The sequence below is a fragment of the Marmota flaviventris genome, chromosome 6, assembly GCF_047511675.1.
Source record: "Marmota flaviventris isolate mMarFla1 chromosome 6, mMarFla1.hap1, whole genome shotgun sequence".
NCBI classification, from domain to species: Eukaryota; Metazoa; Chordata; class Mammalia; order Rodentia; family Sciuridae; genus Marmota; species Marmota flaviventris.
The window spans coordinates 44,932,131-44,959,232 of record NC_092503.1 but is presented as its reverse complement, the minus strand read 5'-3'; the positions used below and the strand labels follow the sequence as shown (position 1 = coordinate 44,959,232).

Sequence of the window (27,102 nt, the reverse complement as noted above, 5' to 3'; positions counted from 1 at the left end):
ATAATATGGTTGAACCAGGAAACACTATGCTGAGTGATAGAACTCAGTCACAAAAGGCCATATATTGTATGACAGATAAACAAAACATGCTTTCCTCCAACAAATTTTGTAGAAATTTAAATCAAAGTGCACAACTTCAGAGCAACTGACTATATGCAAGTGGAGAAGATGTGGGGCCAATGTGCCCACAGGTGCTTGGGCAGGTCAACTTTGAGTGTAGGCTTGGCTATCATGTAGAGCCATCTTAGGGCAGGACTTGGAAGGGACTCAACAGGAAAAGAGCCAGGGAAATAAGAGAAGAGGATGAGAATCCTATAGAGAGTGGAAGCTTCCTCTTGGAGCCATACAGCAGGAGCAGCTGGCACCTAATCTGTGCAAGGATGAGGCAAGAACACTGCTGGCTCAACAGACTTCCTCTATCTCCTTCTCCTAGACCTCCCCATTCCACCCCTCCGGGGAGAAGATGTCCCAGAATTTGCTCAGCAAAGACCATATGCCCCTGGTGGAATTGCTAAGTAGAGCCAACCCTCCACCTCCACCTCTACCTCATGCAGTTGTTCCAGGGCCTGTGCCTCTCCCTGAATCCCATACTTGGAATGCATCCTCCTGTGGACCAGAGACTTAGAAAATACTCTGCAAGACCAGATATAACTGGGGATACCCACCAACAATGCAGAGGCTTGGAAACTGAAGAGGAAAAAGGAAAAAAAAAAGGTGTGGAGGGGAGTCTCATAAAAATAGAAAGGAGATCAGTAGAGTAGAGGACTGGGACCTGGGGAAGTGGGGAGGAATAGAGGAAAAGGGGACAATGAATCCCACTATTAGGTATAATTATAATGCCCTAATAGTACATAAATAGAAATAAATAGAAATTTTAAAAGAAGTATCTGTGTCCGAAGGAGAATACAAGGTGGTCTAGGGAGTACTACCAAATGGAAGTAGCAGGTCAAAGGAAAGAAGCTTGAGGGACACTGGCAGGAGGGGAGGGACCTGGCAGGAGGGGAGGGATGGTGTGTGTGTGTAGGACAGGGCACAACCAAGACTGTAGGGAAATACACAGATGGTCAGAAATAAGCTAAAGTGGAAAAGAAAAAAAAGGAGAAGTATTGAAGAGAGTTAATGATACCACAGTCATACACACACACACACACACACACACACACACACACAAGTACATATTCTGTTATCCTAAAAGCATCATCTTGGACCTATAACTACTAGAAGGTGCACTTGAACTCTATTCTAAGAGTTGGGAAACTTGTATTTTAGCCCCAATTCTAATACTAAATGGCTTTACTCCTGAACCCTCATTAAAAAAAAAAAAATGGGTTCAGTCATAATTCCCTTAAAGGGCTGTTGTGAAGATTAAAAGATAACATAATTATTAAATTATGTTATCTTTTAATAACATAACTATAAGTGTGAACTTAATGCAACCTTCTGCAAATGTTATGTAAAACTACAAGGTATAAATAATAATGCTGGTGCTGTTACCAGGGCTTCAGAGTTGTTGCCCCAGCCATCATGTACTATGTGCCTCAGTGTCTCTATCAATAAAATCAGATAATTGGATCATAGACCTGTCTGGCATATCTTATCTTAGCTGAGGGTTTATGACATAAGGAGAGTAAAATTGGTTTAAATCCTTAGAGAAAGAATACATTATGTAAACCTAAGGACAATGAATACTCCTCTTTCTGAAGTACTTTTAATGGTCTCTGAGATTTTTTAGAGCTATAAGATAGTTATAAAGTAATATTTATTCATCTCTTCTTTTGCTGTGATTTTTTTCCTTTCTTTTTGAATAGAGAAATGGATATAAAATAGTTAAATCTTCTAAAAAAGCAGAGGTCATTTTTTTTATTGTTGTTGTTGTTTACTTTTTCTTTTCTTACAGTCCCAGTTGTAGGCAGCTATTTAGGATGTTTCTCTCTTTTATTACTCTAGTAACCCTTTTTGCTAAGAAGTCAAGCCACCAGAAAACTGTTGGAAAATTATTTTGTCGGTATGTCTTATGCTATAAGACCATGAGGGGAAAGTCTGGAGGCTAAAAAATCACTAAAAAATAATAGCCTAATTACTAAACAACAGCTGCCAAACGGTTTCTTATCTGTAGTTACAGATGCCATGGTGAGACCTCCAGCTGTAACAATTAAATGTTCCTGTCATTGACCTCCAATAAAATACCATAAAATTGCCCTTGTATAATTACTGCTGATGCCAATAATATGAGGCACCTTGGGCACATCACTCCACCTCCTGTGACTGTACATCCCCCCTTTTAAAGAATGGGATCTCAATGATTCTAAACTGGGGAGATATTGCCCTTGGGGGTATTTGTAAATGTGTAGGAGTGTTTTAATAGACAAGGCCAACAATGCTAAATACCCTGCAGAAAGCATGGGACATTCTTCCAAAATGAAAAACTGTCCTTCTCCAAATGCCAATATCAATGTCAATTATCTCTAATGTCCCTTCAGACAGTCACTGACACTACAGGTCTGTTCCTTCATTGATTCATTTAGTCACCAATTACTGAACCCCACTGTATGCTGAGCACCACCCTTCCCTCATTCAAATGTCCCAGAAACCCTGGCTTGATTGTATGCTTTTTTTCCCTTCTTTCTGGAAAACCTTCCCTCACTAACAGGACCACCAGACACAAATAAGGATTTTCTAGCTAAAACCAATAAGAAATAGACCCCAGGACATATCAAATGCTTGGAGGTTTCTAATTACACTGGAAACAAAAAGACTCACTTCAGCCCTCTTCGAAGATTGGAAAGTGGCCTAGTTTGCACTCAATAATTCAGGAATGGAGACCTTCAGCTCTACTGACCGAGGGCTTCCAGCCAGATAATGAAATCCCAGTTGTGAGGCATGTAGCAAAAAAAATTTCAACTTGATTCAATCATTTTTAATTTTAAGAACAAATCACCAACAGTTTTGTGCTTAAGTGAACAGTTTTCACTGGCAAACTGAAATTTCCTAATATACATAAGCGGCATCTGAGGCCAGTTGTAAAACCTTCCTTAGCACATATTACCACATCAAGTCCGCTCGTTAACTTACATTGCTAATTAACTGTGCAGTGAGCCACTGTGGGCTGCAATGCAATCCTACCTGCTGCCACCTCCTGCACCAAGTCCCTCCAGGAGAGCCACAACCTCTGGGCCAGGCCCCAGCCTCACAGTGCTGCTCAGTATTCACATGATGCTTCCTCAGTTTAACCTCATCATCTCACAGCAACCCCCGGGACAGCTTTCCATTCTGAGTGATTGTTTCATTTTGCAAAGGGGAAGACCAGTGCCTAGAGATGCATGAGGGTCTGCTCAGGTCACAAAAATGCTTTGGGGATGGAGGGAATTTTGAGTGCTATTCACACTGCCAAGAAACCACTTTGACATTCAGGGATACTTTGCAAATATCCAAGCCTTTAATGAATTTTAGAGACTCTAATTTGATGTTTCTGATCATTAAAAAAAATCTTCATATATATTTGATCAATAACTATTATTGGATACTTCTCATGATCCTAGCAGTGTTCTGCTCGGTGGGAGTACAGTCCTTCAGGCTGTAGAACCTCCAGGTAAGGAGAGAGGTCAGATATTATGCCAATTCCTCCATGTTAATTCAGTACTATTGCAGCTGGCAGCATGAAGGAGAAGCACAGTGCAACAAAAGCATCAAACAGGACCTGACCTCACCTACAGATCCAAGAGGCTTTCTTGAGGAGGCAACACCCAAGTGCAGATCTGAAGGAAAAGGAATCAGGACATTCAAGAATTGAGGTGCAACATTACAAAAGCTGGGGGTTCATGAGTGAGGGACCTGAGGCAGGAAGGAAGAGTTTGGTGCAAGTAGGAGAGGATGCTAGCTCAGTGTAGCTGGCACAAGTGGGAGAGCATGGCTGGAATAGGCATGGCAGACATTTCAAAGGTGGAAGTGGCAGAACTTAGTGATCAATAGGATGCAGGCCATGAGAGTGGAGGAGCATGGGGGATCACTACCCATGCTAGTTGCTATATGATAAAGTCACTTGCTTAAGATTCTAGCAAGGAGCTGCACTGAGCAGCAGGATAAATCACAAGTTTCTTCTTTGGCACATGGAGTCTGAAGTTCTCCGGGACATTAGTTTGTCTCTTGTAGACCCTGCCCTGGTTAGTGTATCCAGAGTTTTTTCCAGGGGTGACATTGAGAGTTAGTTCTGTGCAGCACAGAACACATGTTTGGAAACAGGCATTGAGCGTCTCACACTGTACAAAATACTTTGATTATGTATTATCTCTGAGCTTCACACTGATCGCTGGGGAAAGTTGGTGGAATTGTTGTCTTCATTCTAATAAGAATCTGGAGCTTCTGAGTTTTTTATACCCAAGGGGACACAACTACAAGTCAGGCCCTAGTTCACCAATTCAGGTCTTTTGACTCTTGATGTGGGATCTTCTCATTTCACCATGTTACATCTCTATGTGATCGAGGCAAACTGCACCAACTCTGGGGGCTTCCGTGTCACATGGAATCTAATTTCTTGTGCATAAAAATGAAGTCAAAGTTATTTTTCTACTTTTTGTTCAAACTTTTCAAAACAATAATATTTAAATTTATTTATAAAGCTTCAAGACTAATATTTGTATTAATATTTAGAGCTCTGTTTCTCTCTCTCTCTCTCTCTCTCTACTGTAAATTGAACCCAGAGGTACTCTATCACTGAGCTACATCCCCAGCCTGTTTTATTTTTGAGACAGAGTCTTGCTAGGTTGCTGAGACTGATCTCAAACTTGCAATCCTCCTGCCTCAGCCTCCTGAGTTGCTGGCATTATAGGCCTGTGCCACTGCACCTGGCACAGCATTTCTTTCCTTTAAGAGTAAAATGACAAGGACAGACTAAGTAACTCTTACTGGTAGTAGGGAGACAATTGTCTGGGAGAAATTAAGTTCAAGTTCTGTCTAAATTCTAAATTAAATAAACGTTCTAATACCCTCACCTTCCATTCTGAGATCTGTTCCTAAAGTAATGGAATCATGTAAAATGACTGGATCTTTCCTCTGCGTGCCTAAGTGTTCCAGTGGAGACCACCAGGGCTCTGAAGAAGAGGGAGGCAATGCTGCCCTCACCCCAGAAGGGGCAGGAGAAATTTCACTGCCAACCTGCCTTATTGATTTGCCTTCTTCTTTCCCTCAAGGCTCATGGGATGTTTACAATAAAGTGAAAAATTAAAGTTAACTTGCATTTAGTTCTGTTTTAACTGAATCAGTTCTGGGTCTACATAAAAACTCAGGTTCAGGGGAAATATTTTCTACAGAGCTGAATTAGTGACATGGCTTCCTCAGTGACAAGTACAGCACTCCTGAACCTCCTCTTATGTACCTTCCTCCCTCCAATAGCTCCTGGACTGTTTTGTGATCCCAGTGGTGATTCTGCTCTCCTGGTTCTTCCTGCTGATCCGGTACAAGGCTGTGCATTTCATCGGCATTGTTGTCTGCATCCTGGGAATGGGCTGCATGGTAGGAGCCGATGTGCTCGTGGGAAGGCATCAGGGAGCAGGTGAGTCTTTGGGTGGTCACCAGGTTGGTGACCTCTGCAGGGGACACCAAAGCAAGAAATGGAATGTTTGTGATTGGGAGAAACAAGGATCTTAGGAACCTGGTCTTGACAGTGTCTGTGTCCTATTCGTGTTTGTTCCCCACACCTAAAATATTGGCATGCAGGAAGTACTTAATAAATGTTTCTTGAGTGAATGAAGGGGGCATTATGCCTGCAGGTGAATTCAGAAACCTGCAGACAGTGCTTAAAGTGGAGTTACCATCTACTCGGAGGAAATTTGGGAGGCCAAAGCTACTGGCCTAGACCAGCTGATTAGAGAGAGGTGTTTTCATGAGACAGTTCATTCTAGGAGCACAGAGTGTTCCACACTCCTCCCTACTCCTCCATACCCCAGCCCTTCCTCTGCCAAGTCAGAGAAAGACTGGGCTTTCAAACTACTAGATGAAAGTTGGCTTTTTAGCATAAGTGTGGGTATTTAACCTTTAGAGGCTAGATCAGGAGTGTGGGATATCTTTACAAGGAAGAGCTATGTACCATCTCCTCTTGCATGGATTTTTGTTTATTTGTTGTGAGGGAGGGGCTACTGATATTAATCACAGCTTGTGGGTGAAGTTTCATGATTCATAAGATGAAGCTTCCTGATTAACTCATCAGATTTCTGTGAACCTATTGGGAAGCCCCGATGCAAGAGATTTCCAGAAGATACTTTAAAAAGCATTGTAATTCTTTAAAATACACCAAGATCCTGTAATACAGAAGGGTTTGGGGAACATGAAAAAAATGACTGCCTATGTTAACATCAGGCATGGGATAGAAAGTCTCTACTTTTTTATAGTTCTTGGAATTGCCCTTTCTTCTTAGGAAATTAGATAATAAAAACTAAAAATTGGGGCATTGCACTTTATGAGACTAGGTCATAGAAAGTCTCCAAAATGATGTCATTTATGTTGCCCCATAGAACTTTAGAGCAAGAAAAGACCTTGTTCACCTTCTTTATATTTGACATATAAGAGCAACCAAAGTCACAGAGCTGGGACAGCAAGAACTAGACCCCAAAGTTCCTGTTGCTGGGGGCTAATGATACAAGACAGAGCAAAAGAGGGACAGTCTTGGCCTCCTAGGACCACAGCCTGAACAACATTATCATTCTCCACCTCAACAGATAGATGTCTAACAGTACACACTCTGGCATTTTCCAGTTCTCCCCTGTGAAACACTGATTCCAAGCATATCAATAGATACCGGATCAAAGGGCCAAATTTGTGTCTTTACATGTCATCAGTGATCTCAATATGAATAATCTCTTTTGAACTAATCAGATGGTACTTTTATCTGATGCAATGTGACCAGTCCTAAAGTTTCAATTTAAATACACTTTCTCAGCTTTCTGGGTACTATGTAAACACAGACTAAGAAGAATTCTGTATCCTTAAAAAAAAAAAAATCTTTCTACCAATCCTGGCCATCCTGGCCATCATCTTACATTCCACAGTCAAGGAGACCATGTGTCCTGATAAATCTGAATATTTAAGCCTCTAATGTTAACATGGATTATATACACTAATCCTATTAAAAAATGTTTTCTGGTTTCAAAAGAAGTGTTAGAAAAGTAGTACAACTTAAGAAAAAGACAGTAAGTCCTTTAGGACCTTTTCAAAATGGTCATTCTTTTTTCTTTTTTAATGTGGACATGGCTAAAACATCAAGTGGTATTTCATCTGCTCATGTGAGTCAGGCCCACAGCACTATTGCCTTTGTGACATCTAAAGCACCAGTGTTAACAAAAATTAAACTATTGTCACAGAGCCCCTCTGTGCTATTGAAATGGTGACCAAGTACATGGGATGATATTTTAAGGCCAACCCAGATATAGGATGAAAGGGGTCATTTGGACATACTTTGCTTCAATAAAAATATAAAATTTGGTGGCAATTTAAGCTATCATATAAAGTATTTTTTAAGAAGGGAAAACCCCACATTGATTTTGAGATCAATATCATCCTAAAAGTGGTGTGTATCATTACCAAAAATACACTGCCCCATTTTTTCTGTATCATTAGCATAGAGTTGGTTCAATTGTATTAACTAGCCTAGGACACGGAGCTTTTCCACAATACTTCAGGCACTCTCTAGAACTTTAATGATGTGTTCAGCTCTATGTTAATGATCATCACTTTATCAGGGGCCTCTCACAGGATAAAAGAACGTCTGACCTTTTTTTAATGTTGTTTAATCCATGTTTCACCTTACTTTAGGATTTTGGCAGTTCTCTCCCCCAGCACATTGATTTTGGCCCATTCAGTTACTTTGACCTCATTATAATTAAGGTAATTGCTTTAATTCTGCTTTGTCAGCATGTCTCTTCACCCACTATCTAGGAATTACTCATTGGATTTAACCTTTCTGAAGGAAGCTTCTCAAATGGCATCAGGCCCTCCAGATACAAAACATAAATGTCAGGGCTTAGGATACGATGTACCTGGGATGTGCTGGTATAGACACCTGACCATCAAGTCTGCCTTCTGTAGACAGAGGTAAAGAGAAGGCATCTAAGTCATGGCCTGGGAGAGAGACCCTGCCTTTTAGCCTGTGAGTGGCATACATAGTGGGAAGACACAAATGACACTTGTGTTCTCCTTCCGTGCCCATCACAGAAACTAAGCACCCACCCTAGGAAGTTCCCACACCTTTGAGCTCACATGAAAGGAGGTGTCTTTTCCAAGTTGGTCAGTAAATATTGGTGATCCTAATATATATAGCCTCTTTGTGCCATCTGAGCTCCATGTCAGTTTTAAAGTCCCCTTCTGAGAGATCATCACTGCTGTTATCATTGTGGGCTGGGAGAGAGATGCAAGGGAAATTGCTTCTGAGAATATTATATATGTTGGAATGCATAAAAATGGCTTGGGAAAGCTCAAGAGACATATCTCCATGACTTCTACCTCCCTGGGAAAACTTATGGATATAAAATAGAAGGTTAGAAGGTAACAGGATTAAAATAAAATACAATTAAAATAGCTCCTTATTATAAAACATATTTCCTTGCCCTTCAGAATATTCTCTACCATAAAACATCCATTGCATTTAGTTCATTTATCAAAGATGTTAGTTACCCATAACAACAATTTTATTAGACATAATTTTATATATATTTCAAGAGAAAGAAAGTATTTTCAAGGAGCCAGATAATTAGACACAAATAAAAGTGACATTTTGGTCAAGTGCCCACTGGTGTCAGGTGCTTTCTCGTATTATCTTAATCTTAACTGTGCAAAGAATTTTTATTCTCATTTTTTTTGCAGCTGAAGAAATCAAGGCTCAGAGAAGATAAGAAACTTTTATGTAAGAGTGCCTGTTATTAAATCATCTGGCCCAGATGTGAAATCTAGCCAGAAATATATAGTTTCATTAATATAGTAAATTAGGGTGAACAACTTCCAGAATTGTGCAGAGTGGAGAAAATTCCCCAGATGTCAGACTTTGGAGCTCAAATTGAGTTCCAGAAAAACAAAACAAATGATTCCAGTATTTGAGACTCAAATGTATTCAGTGGTATGAGAACCTTTACATGGGTTGTACTAATAGTCTTTAGTATTCCAGGATAATATAACTTATCATTAGATCTTAACAACCTTTTCTCTTCTCCTTCTATCACTATATGTGCACAAATATCCCTCCAAACATGATATTTCTGGTGCTTAAACAAAAATCTAATAAGGAAGCCATGTGCAGTGGTACATGACGATTATCCTAACTATTCAGGAGGCTGAAAGGGAGGTTTGTGAAGGCAGCCTGGGCAACATAGTAAGATCCTATCTCAGGAGGGGAAAAAAAAATCAAAGGCTAATAACTGGAAAACCAATTCCTGAAAAACAATTATGACTTGGTTGATTAGAATTAAGGAGTAATCCAAAATGAGAAAGGCCCAACACAAAGAGACAGATAATTATTCAAAGGGAATGATTGATTCACTTTTTAGCTACTACTTGTGAACACTTAGTGTCAGATACTATGCTAGGCATTTTACATGTATTATTATTCTCACAATAACCACATTTTAAGGTAAGGAAACTGAAGTTTAGAAAGACCCTGTAGTTAGTCCAATATTATACAGTTAGTAAGTGACAGAGGTGTGACTATTCCCAACTCTACCTGAATTCAGACTTTTTCAGTGAGCTCAGTTCACCTAGATATTTATTGAGAATGCATTATTTCCCCAGATTCATTCTCAGAATATAAAGCTAAGTGAGAATCCATGCCCTTCAACCCTATTTGTAAGAGAACAGGTAGGAAGTTAACAAGTCACAGGCATGGAGTGGAAAATAGTAGGTGCCTAGATATCAATGGTACGCTATTCAAAGGAGGAAGAGAAGTTTCAGGTTAGATGAACATTTCATCATTTCAAATGTTCCCATTTACTCAAAATTTAGAAAATGTTATCACTTGATGTATCTTTATGCACACAGAGATGATAGCTTTCCTTTGCCTAGTGTTAACCCATGAAACTTTTTTAATGAACTAGTACTGCCACGTCAGGATCTACTACATTAACTTCATAAAATATGGAGTAGTACATAGTGATTTCCAGTTAATTAGACACAAATTTTAGATGCAAAATATTAGTTCCCTTATTATATAAAGCAGTTCATTATATAATATGGTTGTATAAAATTATGTAGTGGTTAATCAACTAAATTTTCAAACATGCCATGTTAGTTTTGCATCAATGTAACAGATACTGGAGATAAATCAACTTAAAATAAAAAAGGAAGGTTTATTTTGATCCACAGTTTCAGAGGTTTTGACCCATTGGTCCTGTTTCTTTGGGCCTGTGGTAGCACAGTGCATCATGGCAGGAGCACATGGTGGATGGGGCCTCTTCACCTCATGGTGGTAGGGAGGCAAAGAGAGTAAGAGGATGGGGCTAGGTCTCAATACCCCCTTTAAGGGCACGCCTCCAATTACCTCACTTCCTTCCTCTAGGTCACATTTCCTAAAGGTTCCATGCCCACTGACCCCTCTCCATAGCAAGCACCACAAGCTGGGGACCCAGTCTTCAACACAGGGACCTTGGGGGGACATTTAAGATTCAAATTATAGCATATGCTATATGCACATGGATCCACTTCAGAATTACTTACAAACTGATAAATATAATTAACAGTTAAAATTCTAATAAATATTATTTCATCTTTTTATCACTGGTAACTCTGAAAATATTTCTGAAATTGCACTTACACAGAATTGAATTCTTATTATCCAAAATTATCACTGAATTATTGAGACTCAAAGTACTGGTGAATACATTTCTTACAGTGAAGGTCAGTTCATGGAGTAGTCCACAGCTATACAAATGTGAAATTTGAAAAAATTGGTAAGACTATTCACCAAAACAGTGTGTCTTCTTAGGATTTTTAAAAGGTAGAATTGATATTCTCCTAATTCCCACTAAAACATTTCATTATGATTTAGCTTTCCTTAATCCAGTCATTTAAAATTAATTGTATTGACCAAGAATTCTACTAAGTAGACCTTTCATACTCCCCTAGTGTAATGATAAGTGATTTTCATAATAATGACTTTGTGTCATCACAAGATTCTTAAATGTCTCCTGAATGAAAAGACACTCGATTGTGTTCATTATAATTCAGGCTATAGGTATATTTTATCTTATGAGTTGATCCTCAAATGAACCTCTTAAATTTTTTCATTATTTTTTTAGTTGACACATAAAAGCTTGCTGAAGATTTCACACTCTGTCATAGCAACCCTAACTTCCCCAGAAGATGCCTGCAGGGACCTTCTACCTGGTCTGGTTTCTCACCAAGACCTCATTAAGTTCTCAGCTCATCTGCTAGATAGCAATGACTAGCTCCCCAGGGACCCAGGGAAAGCTCCTAGCCCTTACAATTTCATTCTCAGCTCCACTCCCTTGAGAATAGACTCTGCAAACTGTTGCCTTTCAGAGTCTCTTCCTTTTTCTCCCCAATCCCTACCAGGAATGGGACGTTGCCTCAGAAAAAGTGGCACCACTTAGAGGAGATACCCAATGCTCCAAGGTGACCACACAGAGTTCTTTCAAGCCCTGCCTAGAGGCTCTCATGTGAAACCTCTACCTAGAATATGCCCTGTGCTCCCAATTGAGAGCCCAGTTCTACAGTTTTAGATTGTTCCAACTAATCCGGGAATCCAAGGCTAGTCCAGGTGAGTCCCTTCCTGAGAATCATGCTAGAGTGAGCACCTTCTCATCCCCACACCTCACATTGCCCCAGAGTGCCACATCAGCTAAGCTTCTGGCCTGCCAACTCTTGCAGCCTAGAGCCAGAGGCCACGTGGGTACAGAGCCCATCAGTGAGGCCCTGCCGCCGCTGATTCAACTCCCCTGTTCCCTACCTCCACTCTTCCTGGAGTGGAAAGAATTTACCTAATTACAGGAAATACTGGGAAAACATTCATTAAAAACTGGACTCAAAACAAAATTGAGTTTAAAACAAGTTACTTTTTTGATGGAAAAAAAAGCAAAATATTAACGTTATACTGCATTATACATTATTTTCTTCAGGATATTTGAAAATTTTCAGCTCATAAATCCTCTTAATCTCATTGTCCATGTATGTGCACATTTTGCCCATGGTCAAAATGTAGTATTGCCTGCTCTGTTCTATTTATTCTCACCATGTAGAGCAGAGGGGAGGAAATTGATCCTATTTGTTCTAAGCCAAGTTCACTCCCCTGAAACAAAAAGAACACATGCACACATCAGCATGTATTCACAGACACATAACTGGACTGCAGTCATTGAACTTGATGGAGAGAATCAATTTGAAAGAACTGAGTCCCCTTCTTGATTAGGGAAAACTTCTGGTTGTGTCTAGATAGGAAACCTTTTTTATATCAGAACACACTGAGAGAGAGAGAGTACAGATTAAAAAAAAATCTTTACTCCATCTCAACTGGAAATCGCAGGACTTCATATAAAAATGTCAGAATAGAATGGGCAAAGGAAGCTCCATTTGCTGCAGCCAGATTCCCTTATTAAGAAACTTTTAATGAGGCTCACTCTATTCTCTTTGGTTCCTAGGGGAAAATAAGCTGGTAGGGGACCTTCTGGTCTTAGGCGGAGCCACACTCTATGGTATCTCTAACGTCTGGGAAGAATACATCATCCGAACCTTGAGCCGAGTGGAATTCCTGGGAATGATTGGTCTCTTTGGTGCATTTTTCAGTGGAATCCAATTGTGAGTAAAAAATAACAAAAAATTCAAGGAGCAAATAAATGGAACTTATTCTTAAAGTTTTTGTCCTTAAAAGTATAAAAATCAAGGCAGAAAAGCAGTCACAAACTTCCCACACAAAGGTCTCATGAAATGTGCAAAGTATATTTATTAGTAAATTTCCTTCAAACTACACACATTTCTATAAATTATAAAACACTTAATAGGCCTGGAAAATAATTTTCAAGAAAGCATTAAAAATGCATCCATTCTTCCAACCTAGTAAGCATGTTATTATTTAGAGAAGTAGAAAAATTAAGCATAAATATCACAATTCAGTGTTACTTCCACAAAAGGACATTCTGTTTACTAGCGATAACCACTAGGAAACCTCTGGTTGTAAGTTGCCCTTTTATAAACTTGTTTTTTATTGCCCATGGATCATATATCAAATTCATTTCTTAGAGTTAAGTATTTCCATCTTCCTTAAAAACATGAAAGTGTAACTCAATATTTATTAAGCTTCAAAAAAACCAAAAGCACAAGTTCTGTAATAATCCTGGAATTAGTGCATATAAATCATCACTTAATGAATTATGCAGTACCTCAATTTGTTGTGAGAATAAGTGTCAAATCATAATTTTCCATCAGTACAGAACATACATTTTAGTTTCATGTAAGAAGTAAAGAATGGTAGTATAACTTCCAGTCTAATTTCACCAAATCCTTTTCTACAGATGACTAATTCTCACATCAAATTCTATCCACAAAGCAAGTATTTTGTAATTGTGTTGGTTCAACATCTTAAATTACTAATGGAAGATAATGTGGCATCACCTTAAACACGTTTTGTATATAGGCTATTTCTAGCCAGCCTCCAGATTTTGGCATCCTGAATACTGGTGAAAAAACTCACCAAACAAAGCATAGAGGTGGGAAAGACTATCTGAGAAGAACTTAGTTTGAAACTGTGGTGGCATTTTAAAGTTCCTAAGTTTGGTGTTTGAGCTTTGGGAGAGGAGAATGAATTTTCTAGATCAGCTATTCATAGCCAATGTTCTGTAGATGGATGGCTCATGTTATGGCTTATTATACTTGAATCCAAAATATATATTCAGAGATTTAGTGCTCATTTGCTTCAGTTACAGCCCATTATTGATGACTGAGCCCTTTGAGGGACACTTGTTGCCAAATAAAGGCGTGTTTAGCAAATAGGATAATTGAAGGCACACTGGCACCAAAGCAATGCTGGTGGAGTGGTGCCAGCCTCACCTCCTGGTCCTCTTCTATTGAGTAGTTCTCAAAGTATGGTCCTCAGACCAGCAGTCCTGGCATTGCAGGAGAGCTTGTCCAAAATGCATCTCCTGGAGCCCCACCTGGACCTGCAGAATCAGGCTCTCTAGTGGTATTTTAACTCAGTCTCCAGATGACTTTAAGATACTTTTATCCTTGAGAACTACTACTCTAGAAAATGCCCAATCAGAAAATTGATTAAAGCTGCAAGCACAGAAATTTTCTGAATCTGGGCAATTGCTTCTTAGAAAGCACATGAGTGAGAAGGAACAAAGGATCTGGGTGGACTATTTGAGGACAGTGGAGTCTTGAGCTCTACCATAGCCACCAGGAAGCTCTCACCACTGCTGGCCACTCTTGGCAAGATCACAGGCTGCCTCTGTATGGCTCAAAGTTATTTTTGAAATTCAATTGGTTGTTTTATTATTTGTATAAATATGGCAAATCAAGAGAAGGGAGAAAATAGAACAAATTATCATCTTGCTCATCAGGTCTGCTTTCTTTGAATTTGCAGAGCTATTATGGAGCATAAGGAGCTGTTAAAGGTGCCCTGGGATTGGCAAATAGGTAAGAAGTTTGCACACCTAAGATACTGTTTTTAGCAATCTTAAGAGTGATGTGACTGGGCGCAGTGCATGAACAAGGAAGGGATTTTGAATGGCAGGGGGAAAAGATGGTGAAATCCCTTTTCATTTCAGGGATTCCTGTACACTGTGAGAGACCAGATTGTGTAATTCATCATGTTTCCTACTTGAGCTTCTTCACATTATCACTGTCAAGGTGCCATTATTGTGGATAGACACAGAAGTGTGTTATTAGGTTAAAGACCAACCAGAAAGGAAAATGCCCTGAGGCAGTGGTAGCACAGAAATGACAGCAATTTTGTCTAGCCAGGAAGCACAAAACTGATGTGATCATTAAAAAGCGGCACTTTAGTAAAAGGGAAAAAACTGAACTTAACAAAAAAGCATGAAATGAAACAATGTAATGGGCATTCTGAGCCCATAAAAACCTTTTCAGAAAGGAGCAGTTTGCACATTAGAAATCCTTAATCCTTTCGGTATCCAAATGAACCTAGAAAATACCAGACATGCTTTGAGCTAGTTAATAGTCATCCAGAGCATATCATATTCCACCTGTTTCTAGAATCACTTTCCTCTAAAATATTGAGGACAAGAATTTCAAATCCTAGGTGATGCTCTAATGATCGATCACAGAGCAAGCCCGTGAAGGGACTGCCATTGAATGCCCTCAGCAGGTATCCTCCATGTCTATCCGGAGGCACACGGGTCCCAGTAGTGAACATGGAATTTGGCTTAGCCAAGAGGCGCTTGAGAAATGTGTGCAGAATGAATGAAAATGGAAGGCAAAAAAATACAGATGTTTCTACAACGCTGGAGCTTGCTGTTCAAGCCATCTCCAGCCTATATAGATTTGACACAACTGACAGCTTCCTTTGACAAGGGAAGAGAACAAGGACATAAAGTCCCCTGCATCACTTTACCTACCTCTGGGCCCCTATGCTCCAGATCCACCTTGCTGGGGACATCATTTCCTCTGAAGGCACGTGTGAGCCATGGCAGTGCATGTGACATCCCTGAAGGGATATCACTAGTGATTTCAAGGGCTGCTCAGTCCTTATATCATCAAAGATCTGTGATTTATTTTTCCTCAAATGTATGTATAGGATGTTATAATTAAATGAAAATGAGTAGAGAGGAGAAGATGGGGAAGGCAGAGGGGGGCAGCCAGGAAAGGAAAGCAGCTTCAGGTTATAGAAGCAAATTTGCCTTGTGATTCTCAAAGCCACAACTCTCAAATGTTACTTGTGCTTAGTAGCACTTCACATGCAGTGGTCTGTGGGTATGAATTAATTTGATATTGACTTTAGTAATAATGATCAAAAAGAACTTCTCCTCTAATTATGTGGATGTCATGTGCATGTCCACTGAGGCTCTGTTATAATTCTGTGTTAGTTAAATGTGTCATCAAAAGATAGTTTTATCCTAAGCTCCCAGACTGCCATTAAAATGTCAGTCCTCTGTAGTTCAAGATGATGAAGACAGTGTAAAAGGAACACATTACACAGTCATCCATTTAATTCTTGATTGGAAATTAGGCCCAAATGGCCCAGAAGGGGAATCAAATATCCATCCTTCTCTTTCTGAAGGATTTGTAGGGTTGGGTTTGAAATTGTGATGCCTGGGCCACATTTGTCCTCACACTGGCCAACTACATACTTTTTCTTGTTTAGCTTGATTGTGGGCACATGGCTATCAGAGAAGGTGTTTTTATTGTTGTTGTTTTTGTTGTTCTTTTTAGTTATACACAACAGTAGAATATATTTTGGCAAATTGTAAGTACAAGAGTATAACTTCTATTTAGGATTCCACTCTTGTGATTGTACATGATGCAGAGTTACCCTGGTTGTGTATTCAAATACAAGGCTAAGAAAGTTATGTCCAGTTAGTTCTATGAATTAGTGTTTGTAGTGTTTGCTAAATGAGCAAATGAATGAATATCAGCAAAGAAGATGGATGCCATTCTACCTTCTCCCATCTCATAAAATATAGACAAATGGGAAGTGGTGGAGACAATGTTAAGGGGAGGACTTTAGGTAGACATTGCAGTTTCTGTCTGGGGAACTGGGACATGGAATAGCACCTACTGCCACTCCTAGACCAAAGAGGCAGGGAACATTAAGGGTGGTCAGCATCATCTCACCTTCCTCACACTCCTTGGGGAGTCACCCAAGAGTGGCCCAAGTTCTGATCTCTGAAGAACTCATATTGGTTGGGGTAAAAGAACATAATCTGAGTCTCTCTTCATTTTCCATCATCTGTCAGTGAATCTCTCTCCTTCCTCTTTCCACAACACTGATCTACCTCTTAGAATCTCTTGGACAGCTCATATGGTTTTTACTTTATCAAAATAAAAAATCTTTTTTTTCCTTAGAGTAGACGGAAGGATAAATGTTTTATATTTTCTGGACTTGAAGAAAGTTTTAACAGATTGTAATTTCCTACAGTGTGGGACAGTTGCAAGATACAGAATGATTAAAAGCAAGATACTACTTCTTATAGTTTTTATTCCTTTGTTTTACTCTACTGAACACCAAGACTGGCTGTGATTATCTGAACAGTAAACTCAAGTAAAATATACAACCTGATCCAGCTGAAGTATGCTCCTGGGGAGCAGAAACATTACAATCACAGCTGGAAGTCCAGTAAATAACTTAAATATTCCCTTTGTCCCATTTGCCATATTGTACTAATGGATGTATGAATGAATCCAGGCTAAGGTGAAAGTCAAATGTCGTAGGAAAGAAAATGTACTGGGGTTCAGTACTTGATGTTGTGGTTTGATTCCTTTTTTGTTTGTTTGTTTTGTTTGTTTTAAGGAGGCCAATCAAGATTTGGCCTTCCCTTGAAGATAGGATAATGGGACCACATAGCAGGGCGAATCTTGGAGTTAATTAAGGGTACACCTTTCTTTTTATCAATGAATCTGAGGTGTAGACAGTTGAGGCCCCTTGACTGGGTTCATGGCTTCCTGTTATGGGACTGCAGGCCAACTCTCCTGTTAACAGTGTGTCCATTTGATTGACTGCGGTATTTACAAACAGGGTAATCGTACACCAAAGCACTAGTTCACCTAACAAAACAGACCACTGGGATGGCGTATCTATTCCACTGTGTCCCCCTATATTTAATTTCTGCAGCTTTAAAAAATATGTTTAAGCCGGTAGCAGTCTGAGTTAGCCTGATTAGTAGAGTGAAAGTCTGCTGTATACCAGTTTTTCTACTCTCTCGGTTTAGCAAGTGTGCTTGTAAAGTCACACCTCTTCTCTGAGCCCTCCAAGGACTTATCCAGCTCTCTAATAGACAAATCCTCATGGATTATACATAAGCATCTAAAATTTGACTTTCAAAATGGAGCTTTTATTTCCCCTGAAAACCTAGTCTCCCTTAGTTCTTTCCATCTCAGTAAATACTATCATAATTCACCTAGTTTCTAAATTAGCTAGAACTCATAGCATCCTTGATACCTTCCCTTCCTCACTACCCACCTTCAGTCCCTCACTAGGGTTTGTTGAGTCTTCACAGATCTAGCCTCCTTCCTTCTTCTCCCGTGCCATTGGGAGCAAGCCCAGGCAAGCCACTAATCTCTCTTGCCTGGGCTAGGATACTGAATTTTCCACTGGTCTCCTCCCAGGCTTTCTTCTTTCTCATCTGCTCTATACAGAGTAGACAAAGTAATCTAAAAATGAAAATCAGATTACTTTAAACTCCTGCTACAAACTGCTCAATGTCTTCCTATTGCAACTAGAATAGGACATAAATTTCTTTTCTAAGACACAAGTATTGGTATAATACATCCTCTTCCTAATTTTCCTACCTCATTTCTTGTGACTGCCCATTCAGTTATTCTGGACCCTGGCAGCTCCTCAAAGATTTTATACCCTGTCCCTTCTCAGGTTCTTTTCATGTGAAGATCTCCCTGCCTAAAATATTCTTCCCTTGCTTTCTACTGTCTCCTTTTAGTCCATTAGCATTCAAGATATATGTCATCTCCACAAAGCAGCTTTACCTAATCACCTTTTCTAACCACTACCCGCTCCTGCAGATCTCAAATAGCAACCCTAAGCTTCTGGTCCATCTTGTGTTTCATTGTATTTCTAGCCCATTGCAGAGTCCCTAGGGTATAGAAGGTACTCAGTAAATAATGGTTGGGTAAATGAGTGAATATAAGACATCAGAACCCACAAGTCAGAATCCACACAGGGCATGCTAGGTAATATGAATAAAGAGTAGAAGAATTCTGGAACATTGGAGCGCAGACATGGTATGATGCAAATCAATGATGCCCTTTAAAAAAAAAATAGTGTGGACTATATTCTATCCAAACTTGATTATTTTTAGTGACTTAAAGATGGATCTGTTCAGAGTCTGTTAATCACAGAGTTCTTTAAGAAATACTGGATTAATTTTATGTCTTTTCATGTATTAGTCATAGGTTATGTAGTATTTATTGCATTTTTAGTAACTTGATTAAGAGGAAAATGAATTACAAGTAGTGTGAAACCCAAGTATAGGGAAATTGGCTACTTTTAGAGAATTGAAACTTCTGATGGAGAATCAAAAACCTTCTGATATTACTATGACAGAATATACACACAAGATCTACCTTATTGAAATAATGAAAACGCATTTCCCTCTTCCTCTTGGAGTGAAGGGCATGTCCTCCACACTAGAGGGGGCTATTGTACCGAGTTTACTTACTTCATGCTCAAAATTTTTATGTAGATCTAATGTCACTTTTGTTAAGCATAGGATCTAAAACATATAGAAATAAGTTTTTACCCTTAAGTACTTTTTATAGGGGCAAGCAAAATTAATATGGAGGAAGAAAAACTGCCTTCGGTGAGCCGTAGGTAGGGTGCAAGATTCCTCTTGATCCTCCTAGTGGGGATGCTGAGGATGCTGGAGGAGGCACTGACATTCCTCTCTTTACTCTCCCCCAGGACTGCTCTATGTTGGCTTTAGTGCCTGCATGTTTGGTCTCTACAGCTTTATGCCAGTTGTCATAAAGAAAACCAGCGCCACCTCGGTCAACCTCTCTCTGCTCACAGCGGATTTGTACAGCCTGTTCTGTGGATTGTTTCTCTTCCACTACAAGGTAAGTTGAGTCAGTGTTCCCTTGTGAAGATGACACTCTGTAGACATGACACACCGGTCAGAGTGCTGGGACGTGGGACACACTGATTTTGTGTGGAAAATAGGAATGCAATTTTGTAAGCAAGCTCCCATGATTTGGGTGTTCACATTTCAGCTCTAAGACAGAAGCTAAGTTTTGTCTCTAGACCATTAACTACAATTGATGGTAAAAGATAAGCAACAGCCACAGGAGGAAGAGCCTAAATAATAGGGAACAGTTTTCCCTATATCATTCAGCCCAGAAGCTACACTTATTTCTGACCTGTAGCTAGGAAGATTTGTCCAATTCCCACACTACAAGCACAAAATGGGTTCTGCCAAAGGCATTGGCAGATTATGTTCTCTTTGGAGAAAAGACACAATTCTTGCAGTTTCTACTTTGCAGATATTTTTATAGCAAAAATGAATGGAAAATGCTAATGCACTAGAAATAGTTTCTATTCTGAAAGATTTGAGTTTGAGTAAAGGAATGCAAAGAGATCTTGTGAGGCATTTTCAGTTAATATATCAGCCCTGAAGAAAGGAAGAAATTATCCTGTCAGAAGATGGCCCCCTCTTAGAATGCAAGACCGTACACACATCTTCACCCAAGGCAGGCATGACTAATTGATTATGACACACCAAGGTCTAGTGCTGTTCTGAACACCACACTTGCTGCATCCATTAACAATGGCTTAGAATTGGTATGTGTGAAGAGACCCACTTGCCATTCCTTCACTAGTCCTTTGAAAACACAGAGTGAAGCAGGCCAAGTATGGAATGTCTAAGCACGTAAGACCAAAGTAGGACAGGCAAAAGGAGGAGAGACGTACCTGGTCACTGGTAACCATGTGCTTCATCAGTGGTATTATAGTTAATATCACCAGCACGCACCAGCATGGCCAGATGATGGGGCACCTTGGTGGGCAGAACACCTTCCATCAGGTGGAAATGAGCTTGGAATCTCTTAGAATAAGGGTGGGCTGGAAACAGTGGATATTTGAGATGACAAGAGGCAAAGCAACTTAAGTGAATAATCAGAATTATCATCAAGAGGAACAAATGTCCTAAGCCCAGAAACAAACTGAGAAGAGCACAGACAAGACTAGTACCTGGAAGGACAAGAAACAGATCTGGAAGAGAGCAGAGAGTGAGAAAGTGGCCGTGGCTGTGGGCTGGGATAAGTGTGTAAGTCCCTAATTGTTCCCAATTTTATTGAGGCATAATTGACAAAAACTGGAGAAAGATAAATATGTATGTGTGTGTGTGTGTGTATCCAGTTTTTGTCAATTATATATATATATATATATATATATATATATATATATATATATATATAATATGATGTTTTGATATACATGTGCATTGTAAAATGTTTGCCACAATCAAGCTCATTAACATATCCATCACCACAGTTTTGTTTTGTTTTTTTCTCTCTGTGGTGAGAATATTTAAGATCTTTCTTAACAAACTGCAGACATTTAATACATTAACTACAGTCATCACGTTGGACATTAGATCTTCAGAACTTATTATCTTAAAACTGAAAGTTTGTGCCCTTTAACCAACATTTCCCCATTTTCCCTGAGTTTCTATTTTATATGGAGCTTTTTGTCCAGTACACAGGCAAAAATATAACAGCTAAAAGAAACAACCTAGGCCTGGATGATATTTATTGTTAATAATTTGTTTTGTCTAAATAGTTTAATTTCTGTGTTCCTTATTCTAAGAGATTCCAAGCTCATTTCCACCTGATGGAAGGTCACCCAAGTACTCATAAGGGTAAAAAGAAGAAAACCATGATATGTTCCCCTCATGTTGCTCTTGACCACTGGACCACAGTGCTGGGAAAACCAGGATCCCTCAAAATGCTAATCACTGTACAGACCCTAGGGACTACCCGGCCATGGTCTTACTACAGCAAAATGGCCATGATTTTTTTTTTCTCTTCTCTGCAGTTAAGAATCCATATCTAGACCATTCCTTAACATGAATTCAGTTCTGAGCAATTAACCTTGTAATTGACTTTATAAGTTCCCTTACTAGAAGAATCCCTTTAATCTCCCTTTAGGAAATACAACTGAAATTCATTGTTCTGATTGAGGACAAGCATCACTTCTTGGGCAGAGGAGACCCAGTCCGCCTCTCAGCTTTCCTTAGAGCAGTGTTCTTAAAAGTCTGCTTTCACCCCAGGAGCCTGTTTAAAAATGCAGATTTATGAGCCATACCCCAGAGTCACAGAATCAGTGTCTGGGGACATGTCTGGGAATGTTTGCCTTAACAGGCTCTCCTGTGATTCCAATGCTCTCTGAATTTGAAAATCACTATTTTGGAGGGAACAGGGAGCACCTGAGCAGTGCCCATTCCTGTTTAAATCTGCCACCTCTGCTGACTTTAGCTTAGACCTGGGGTTCCTCGCATTTGCAAGCATCAGGAGCTGAGAGGGCTGATGTATCAGGTAAATTCTTAAACTCTGCAACCATCCTCTCCTTCCACTGTATGTTTCCCTTGTGTGTTACTCGCCCTTATGTATTGCTTTGTTGATGAGGAAACCATGTAATCCCCATATATCATATATTTGCCACTATTTGAAATGTATTTCCTTAAGGCAGAGCTCATTCCAACACAGTAGCTGCTTTTTATTCTCATTAAGATTGATTCCTATTCTTTTAAAAAAACGTTAAATTGATAAAGATGTTGTGGTCTGAATGTGAGGCATCCCCCCAAAAGAACTCATAGTAGGCAAGGCAGGAGTGTTTAGAGGTGAATGATGAGTTTATGAAAGTGGTAATTGAATTGGTGGATTAATCCATTTGATGAATTAATGATTTGAATGGATTACTAGGTTGTAACTGTAAGCAGGTGGGACGGGGCTGGAGAAAGTAGGTCACTGAGGGCATGACCTTGGGGATTATATCTTGTCCCTGGCTCCTTGCTTTCTCTGCTCTCTAGCTGCCTTGAGCTAAGAAGCTTTCCTCTTCCACACCCTTCACCATCATGTTCTGCCTCATTGTGGTTCCAGAGCAGTGGAACTGGCCAACCACAGACTGAACCTCTAAAGCCATGAGCCCAGAATAAAATTTTCCTCTACTAAATTATTTTTGTCAGGTGTTTTGGTCACAGCAATGAAAAGCTGCCTAACACAAGGTAATTATAGATTTACAAGCAATTTTAGGAAATAATTCAGAGAGACTCCATAATCCTTTATCTGTTTTTCTCTATTGGTAACATCTTGCAAAACTATACAAGAATATTGGGATATTAACATTGATGGAGTCCACATTAAGAAATTCCCATCACCACAGGGATTGCTCATGTTGCCTTTTTATAATCCTACCTACTTCCCTTTCACCCATTCCACCTGCTTGAAACCACTAATTTCTTCTCCATTTGTAAAAATTTGTCATTTCAAGAATGTTATATAAATTGCAGTTATACATATGTTGGCTTTAGGGATTAACTTTTTTCACTGAGCATAATTCAGTAGTTAATCATTTTTATTGCTAAGTAGTACTCCACAGTATGGATGTACTAGAGTGTATTAAACCACCTACCTGGTAAAGGACAACTGAATTATCTCTATTTGGGGCTGTTACAAATAAAACTTCTAGGAACATTCATGTACAGATTTTTGTGTAAACAGAAGTTTTTGTTTCTCTGAGATAAATGCCCAAGAGTATAATTGCAGGGTTGTACGGTCATGGTATATTTAATTTTAGAAGAAACTGTCAAACTATTTACAGAGTGATTTATTGACTTTTATTGCAAATAAATACATACTAATTCTGAGAAAGAATATACAAATAAGTGCCCTTACACTTTGGTCCCATTTTACAATGCATACATATATTTACAGTGCACATATATTTTACAGTTCATATATATTTTAATAGAAATTTAATTACATTGTACATAGTTTTGCCACATGCTTTATTTAAATTTAAAATATATATGTTTCCATGTTATTTAATGTCTGTATATAATGTGGGTCTAAATTAGTGACTCTCACATCTGGCTATATATTTCTATCACCAAGAAAGAATATAAAACACAGCTGTGCCTAGATTCTATCCCAAAGAGTTTGATCCTGATTATTGGGAATGGGGCATTTTAAGATCTCCTCAGGTGATCCATCACATACCCTAATATACAGAATTGAAAAATCACTAATTTATAAGATTATTTTTAATGGCCATATAGTATTCCATGGACTGCTTATGCTTTGTTTAGTGAAGGGTTTCTCAACCATGGCACTATTGCCATTTTAGATCAGGCAATTCCTTGTTACAGGAGCCTGTCCTTCACATTATAGAATGGTTAGCTGCATCCCTGGTTTTAATGTGTTAGATATTGGTAGTATCCCCCAGTAATGACATCCAAAAATGTCTCTACACATTGCTAAATATTGGAAATTACTATTTAACAGCTAATTATGGAATTTTGATGCTCTTTTTGGCTAATGTCATTTGGAGAATTAACTCATAGTAAATTCCACTCGCATCCAATGTTTCTATTTTTTTATTTAAATAAATTTATATAATTGTTCTTATCACTTCTAATTTGAAGCACAAATGTCTTAAATAATTTGAAAATCTTATTTAAAATAATTTGAAAATTCTTTGCATACAGCATAGAGGCAGTTTATGCAAAGCCCTGTTGATTTAACAACAATGTCAGGATATAGACAAATGCTCTATTCTCCTTTCCTTCACTGTCATTGATATCACATAGCTTGGTTCTTGAAGTAGCACTGCCTTGTGTTGTTTTCTAATTGTTTTGTGAATAACAGCAGTTAATGTAACAAAGAAATAATATTTATTTAATTTACATTTAATATAAACAAAGAAATAGCTAAATGCTCCTTTAATCTACATCTAAATTAAAAAAAATAACTTTCTTTTGCCTTAAGGAGTTTACAAAAGACTCTTCAGGGAAATTCTTGAATTTTCAAATAGTCATTGTGAAACCCAGGGTTTCTTCTCAGATCTCTACTTGCCTGCCTCTGGGGTTACTCTTGTGCTCCACAGATGGGGGTCAGAGCTAGGAGTAGCCTTGGTCCCCAGGTTTTTCCACCATATCCAGATACCCTCATTAAGAACATTGAAGTTACTTTTATCATTATGAGGAATTTATGGTCAAAGCAAAAATTTTTCAAAATACAAAAATGCTTATAGTAATGGATTTTTGTGTATATTTATGTTTGAGGAAGATATTGGAAGAAGAACCTGGTTATATTTTTATGTCTTCCTTGGAAAAATGTCTAAATCTCTTGACCCTTTTTTTTTTTTTTTTTGGTGCCAGGGATTAAACCCAGGGGTGTTTGACCACTGAGAGACATCCCAGCCCTTTTTAATATTTTATTTAGAAACAGGGTCTTGCTGAGTTGCTTAGGGCCTAAGTTGCTGAGACTGGCTTTGAACTTGAGATCCTCCTGCCTCAGCCTCCCAAGCTGTTGGTATTATAGGCATGTGCCACTAGGCCCAGCTTTGACCATTTTAAAATTACATTATTTGTGTTTTTATTCTTGACTTGCAATCGTTTTTTACATGTTCTGGATACTAAATCTCTAGATACTATCAGATATGTGGTTTGCCAACATTTCTCCCATTCTGATTTTTTTTTCATTTCTTGTGAAAATTCTTCAAAGCACAGAAGTTTGTTGTTGTTGTTGTTTTGGTACAAGGAATTGAACTCAGGGGCACTCAACCACTGAGCCACATCCCCAGCCCTCTTTTGTATTTTATTTAGAGACAGGGTCTCACTGAGTTGCTTAGCACCTCACCGTTGCTGAGGCTGGCTTTGAACTCATGGTCCTTTCAGCCTTCTGAGCCACTGGGATTACAGGCATCAGCCACCATGCCTGGCTGCACAGAATTTTTTAATTTTGATGAAATCCAGATAATCTTTTGGGTTATACATTTATAAATATAGAAGAAATCATGTAAAATCCCACCATTTCCTTGGGCCTCCAGGCTTCTCCTTCCCAAGGCTGTTAGTAGTAACTGCCATTTGCTTTTCTAGAGGGATGGTTGAAAGTCACAGCCTAAGGAAGAAAAGAGTTAATTCAGATGAGGCATCCGTAACTATACAAACAAAGGGTTCAAGCCAGTAATCTCCATCCATGACTACAAAGTTTTAAAAATACAGATGCTTGGGTTCCACTCTCCCCAGTTGGGACAGCCCAAGCATCTGCTGCTTAAAGGCTCTCCATGTGATGCCAGTGTGCAGCCAGGGGTAAGTCCTGGTTCAGACATGCACTATGTAGCTGCAAACAAATGGAACTTGAACCAAAGGGTGAGGGTTGAAGATTATTGCTAAATATAAAGAAACACTGTTAATAAGTCTTCATCCAAAAGTGGAATAGACGGTCTCTGGAAGCAGGAGTTCCCATTACTAGAAGAGACAGGACATGAATATTAACAGAGAATGTGGAAGGTCCTCATGCTTCAGTGCTGGGGATCAGACCAGTGACCTCTGAGATCTCATTTGGTTTTACTACAGCCTGCAGTTATAGTTTATTCTTTCACTTAATCATGATGTCTTTAAACCACCTTCTGGTCTGGTTATAAATATCTGCAAATTGAGGGGGGAGGGCTATTTTCTCACAGATGTTGCTTACCCAGGCAGAACTAAATGACTAAATGAAGCTCTCTTGCCCAACATTGATTATTTGCTCTTTCTTACTTTACACTCTTGGAAAAAATCCATTCTTTCCCCCTCCCATCTGTGCAGTGCAGCATCTCTGCCTTTGTGCTGACCGGACAGTAAAGCCCCCATTCTGGGAAGCAAATAACCTAATTCTACATGAGACAGTCTGGATGGCATAGTGCTCGTGTAATCTCTAATTTTATGACTTTTGAAACATGGTATATATTTCTGTTCTTTATTACCTGACAACATTACTGAATCCAGGACAGTCAATCTATAGCAATCCACGAAGAGTACAGGAAATGAGCTTTCCTGGACCCCAGAGACCCCCTAATGCCAAAATCAGGGAGCCAGGATATGGAAGCTTTCCAATTTGATGGTATATTGACTTTTCAAGGTCAGATCTTCATCTGTTATGAACTTTATGAATTGTGCAAACAGGACAATTTTGAAATTGAAAAGGTATTAGTTTCCTATTGCTGCTATAACAAGTTACCATGAGTTTAATGATTTACCACATATTTACTAGCTTATAGTTCTGGAAGTTGGAAGTCTCATGTAGCTAAAATCAGAGTTTAGCAGAATGTGTTGCTTCAGCAGGCTCTGGGGAACTTTCCATTTTCTCGCTCTTTCTAGCTTCTAAAGGCCACCTGCATTCCTTGGCTTCTGGTCCCTTGCTCTCTCTTCAAAGCCAATGGTATGG

At 39.1% G+C, this 27,102-nt stretch overlaps 1 protein-coding gene across 1 annotated transcript in view; it reads left to right on the top strand.

Moving 5' to 3' along the window:
- Slc35f1 (solute carrier family 35 member F1) overlaps positions 1-27,102 on the top strand; it is a 181,650-nt gene that overhangs the window by 132,338 nt on the left and 22,210 nt on the right. The window contains exons 5-8 of the mRNA XM_071613794.1: positions 5,389-5,548; positions 12,630-12,786; positions 14,570-14,622; positions 19,580-19,734. Coding sequence (XP_071469895.1) covers positions 5,389-5,548; positions 12,630-12,786; positions 14,570-14,622; positions 19,580-19,734 — 525 coding nt within the window. The remainder of the gene's footprint in view (positions 1-5,388; positions 5,549-12,629; positions 12,787-14,569; positions 14,623-19,579; positions 19,735-27,102) is intronic.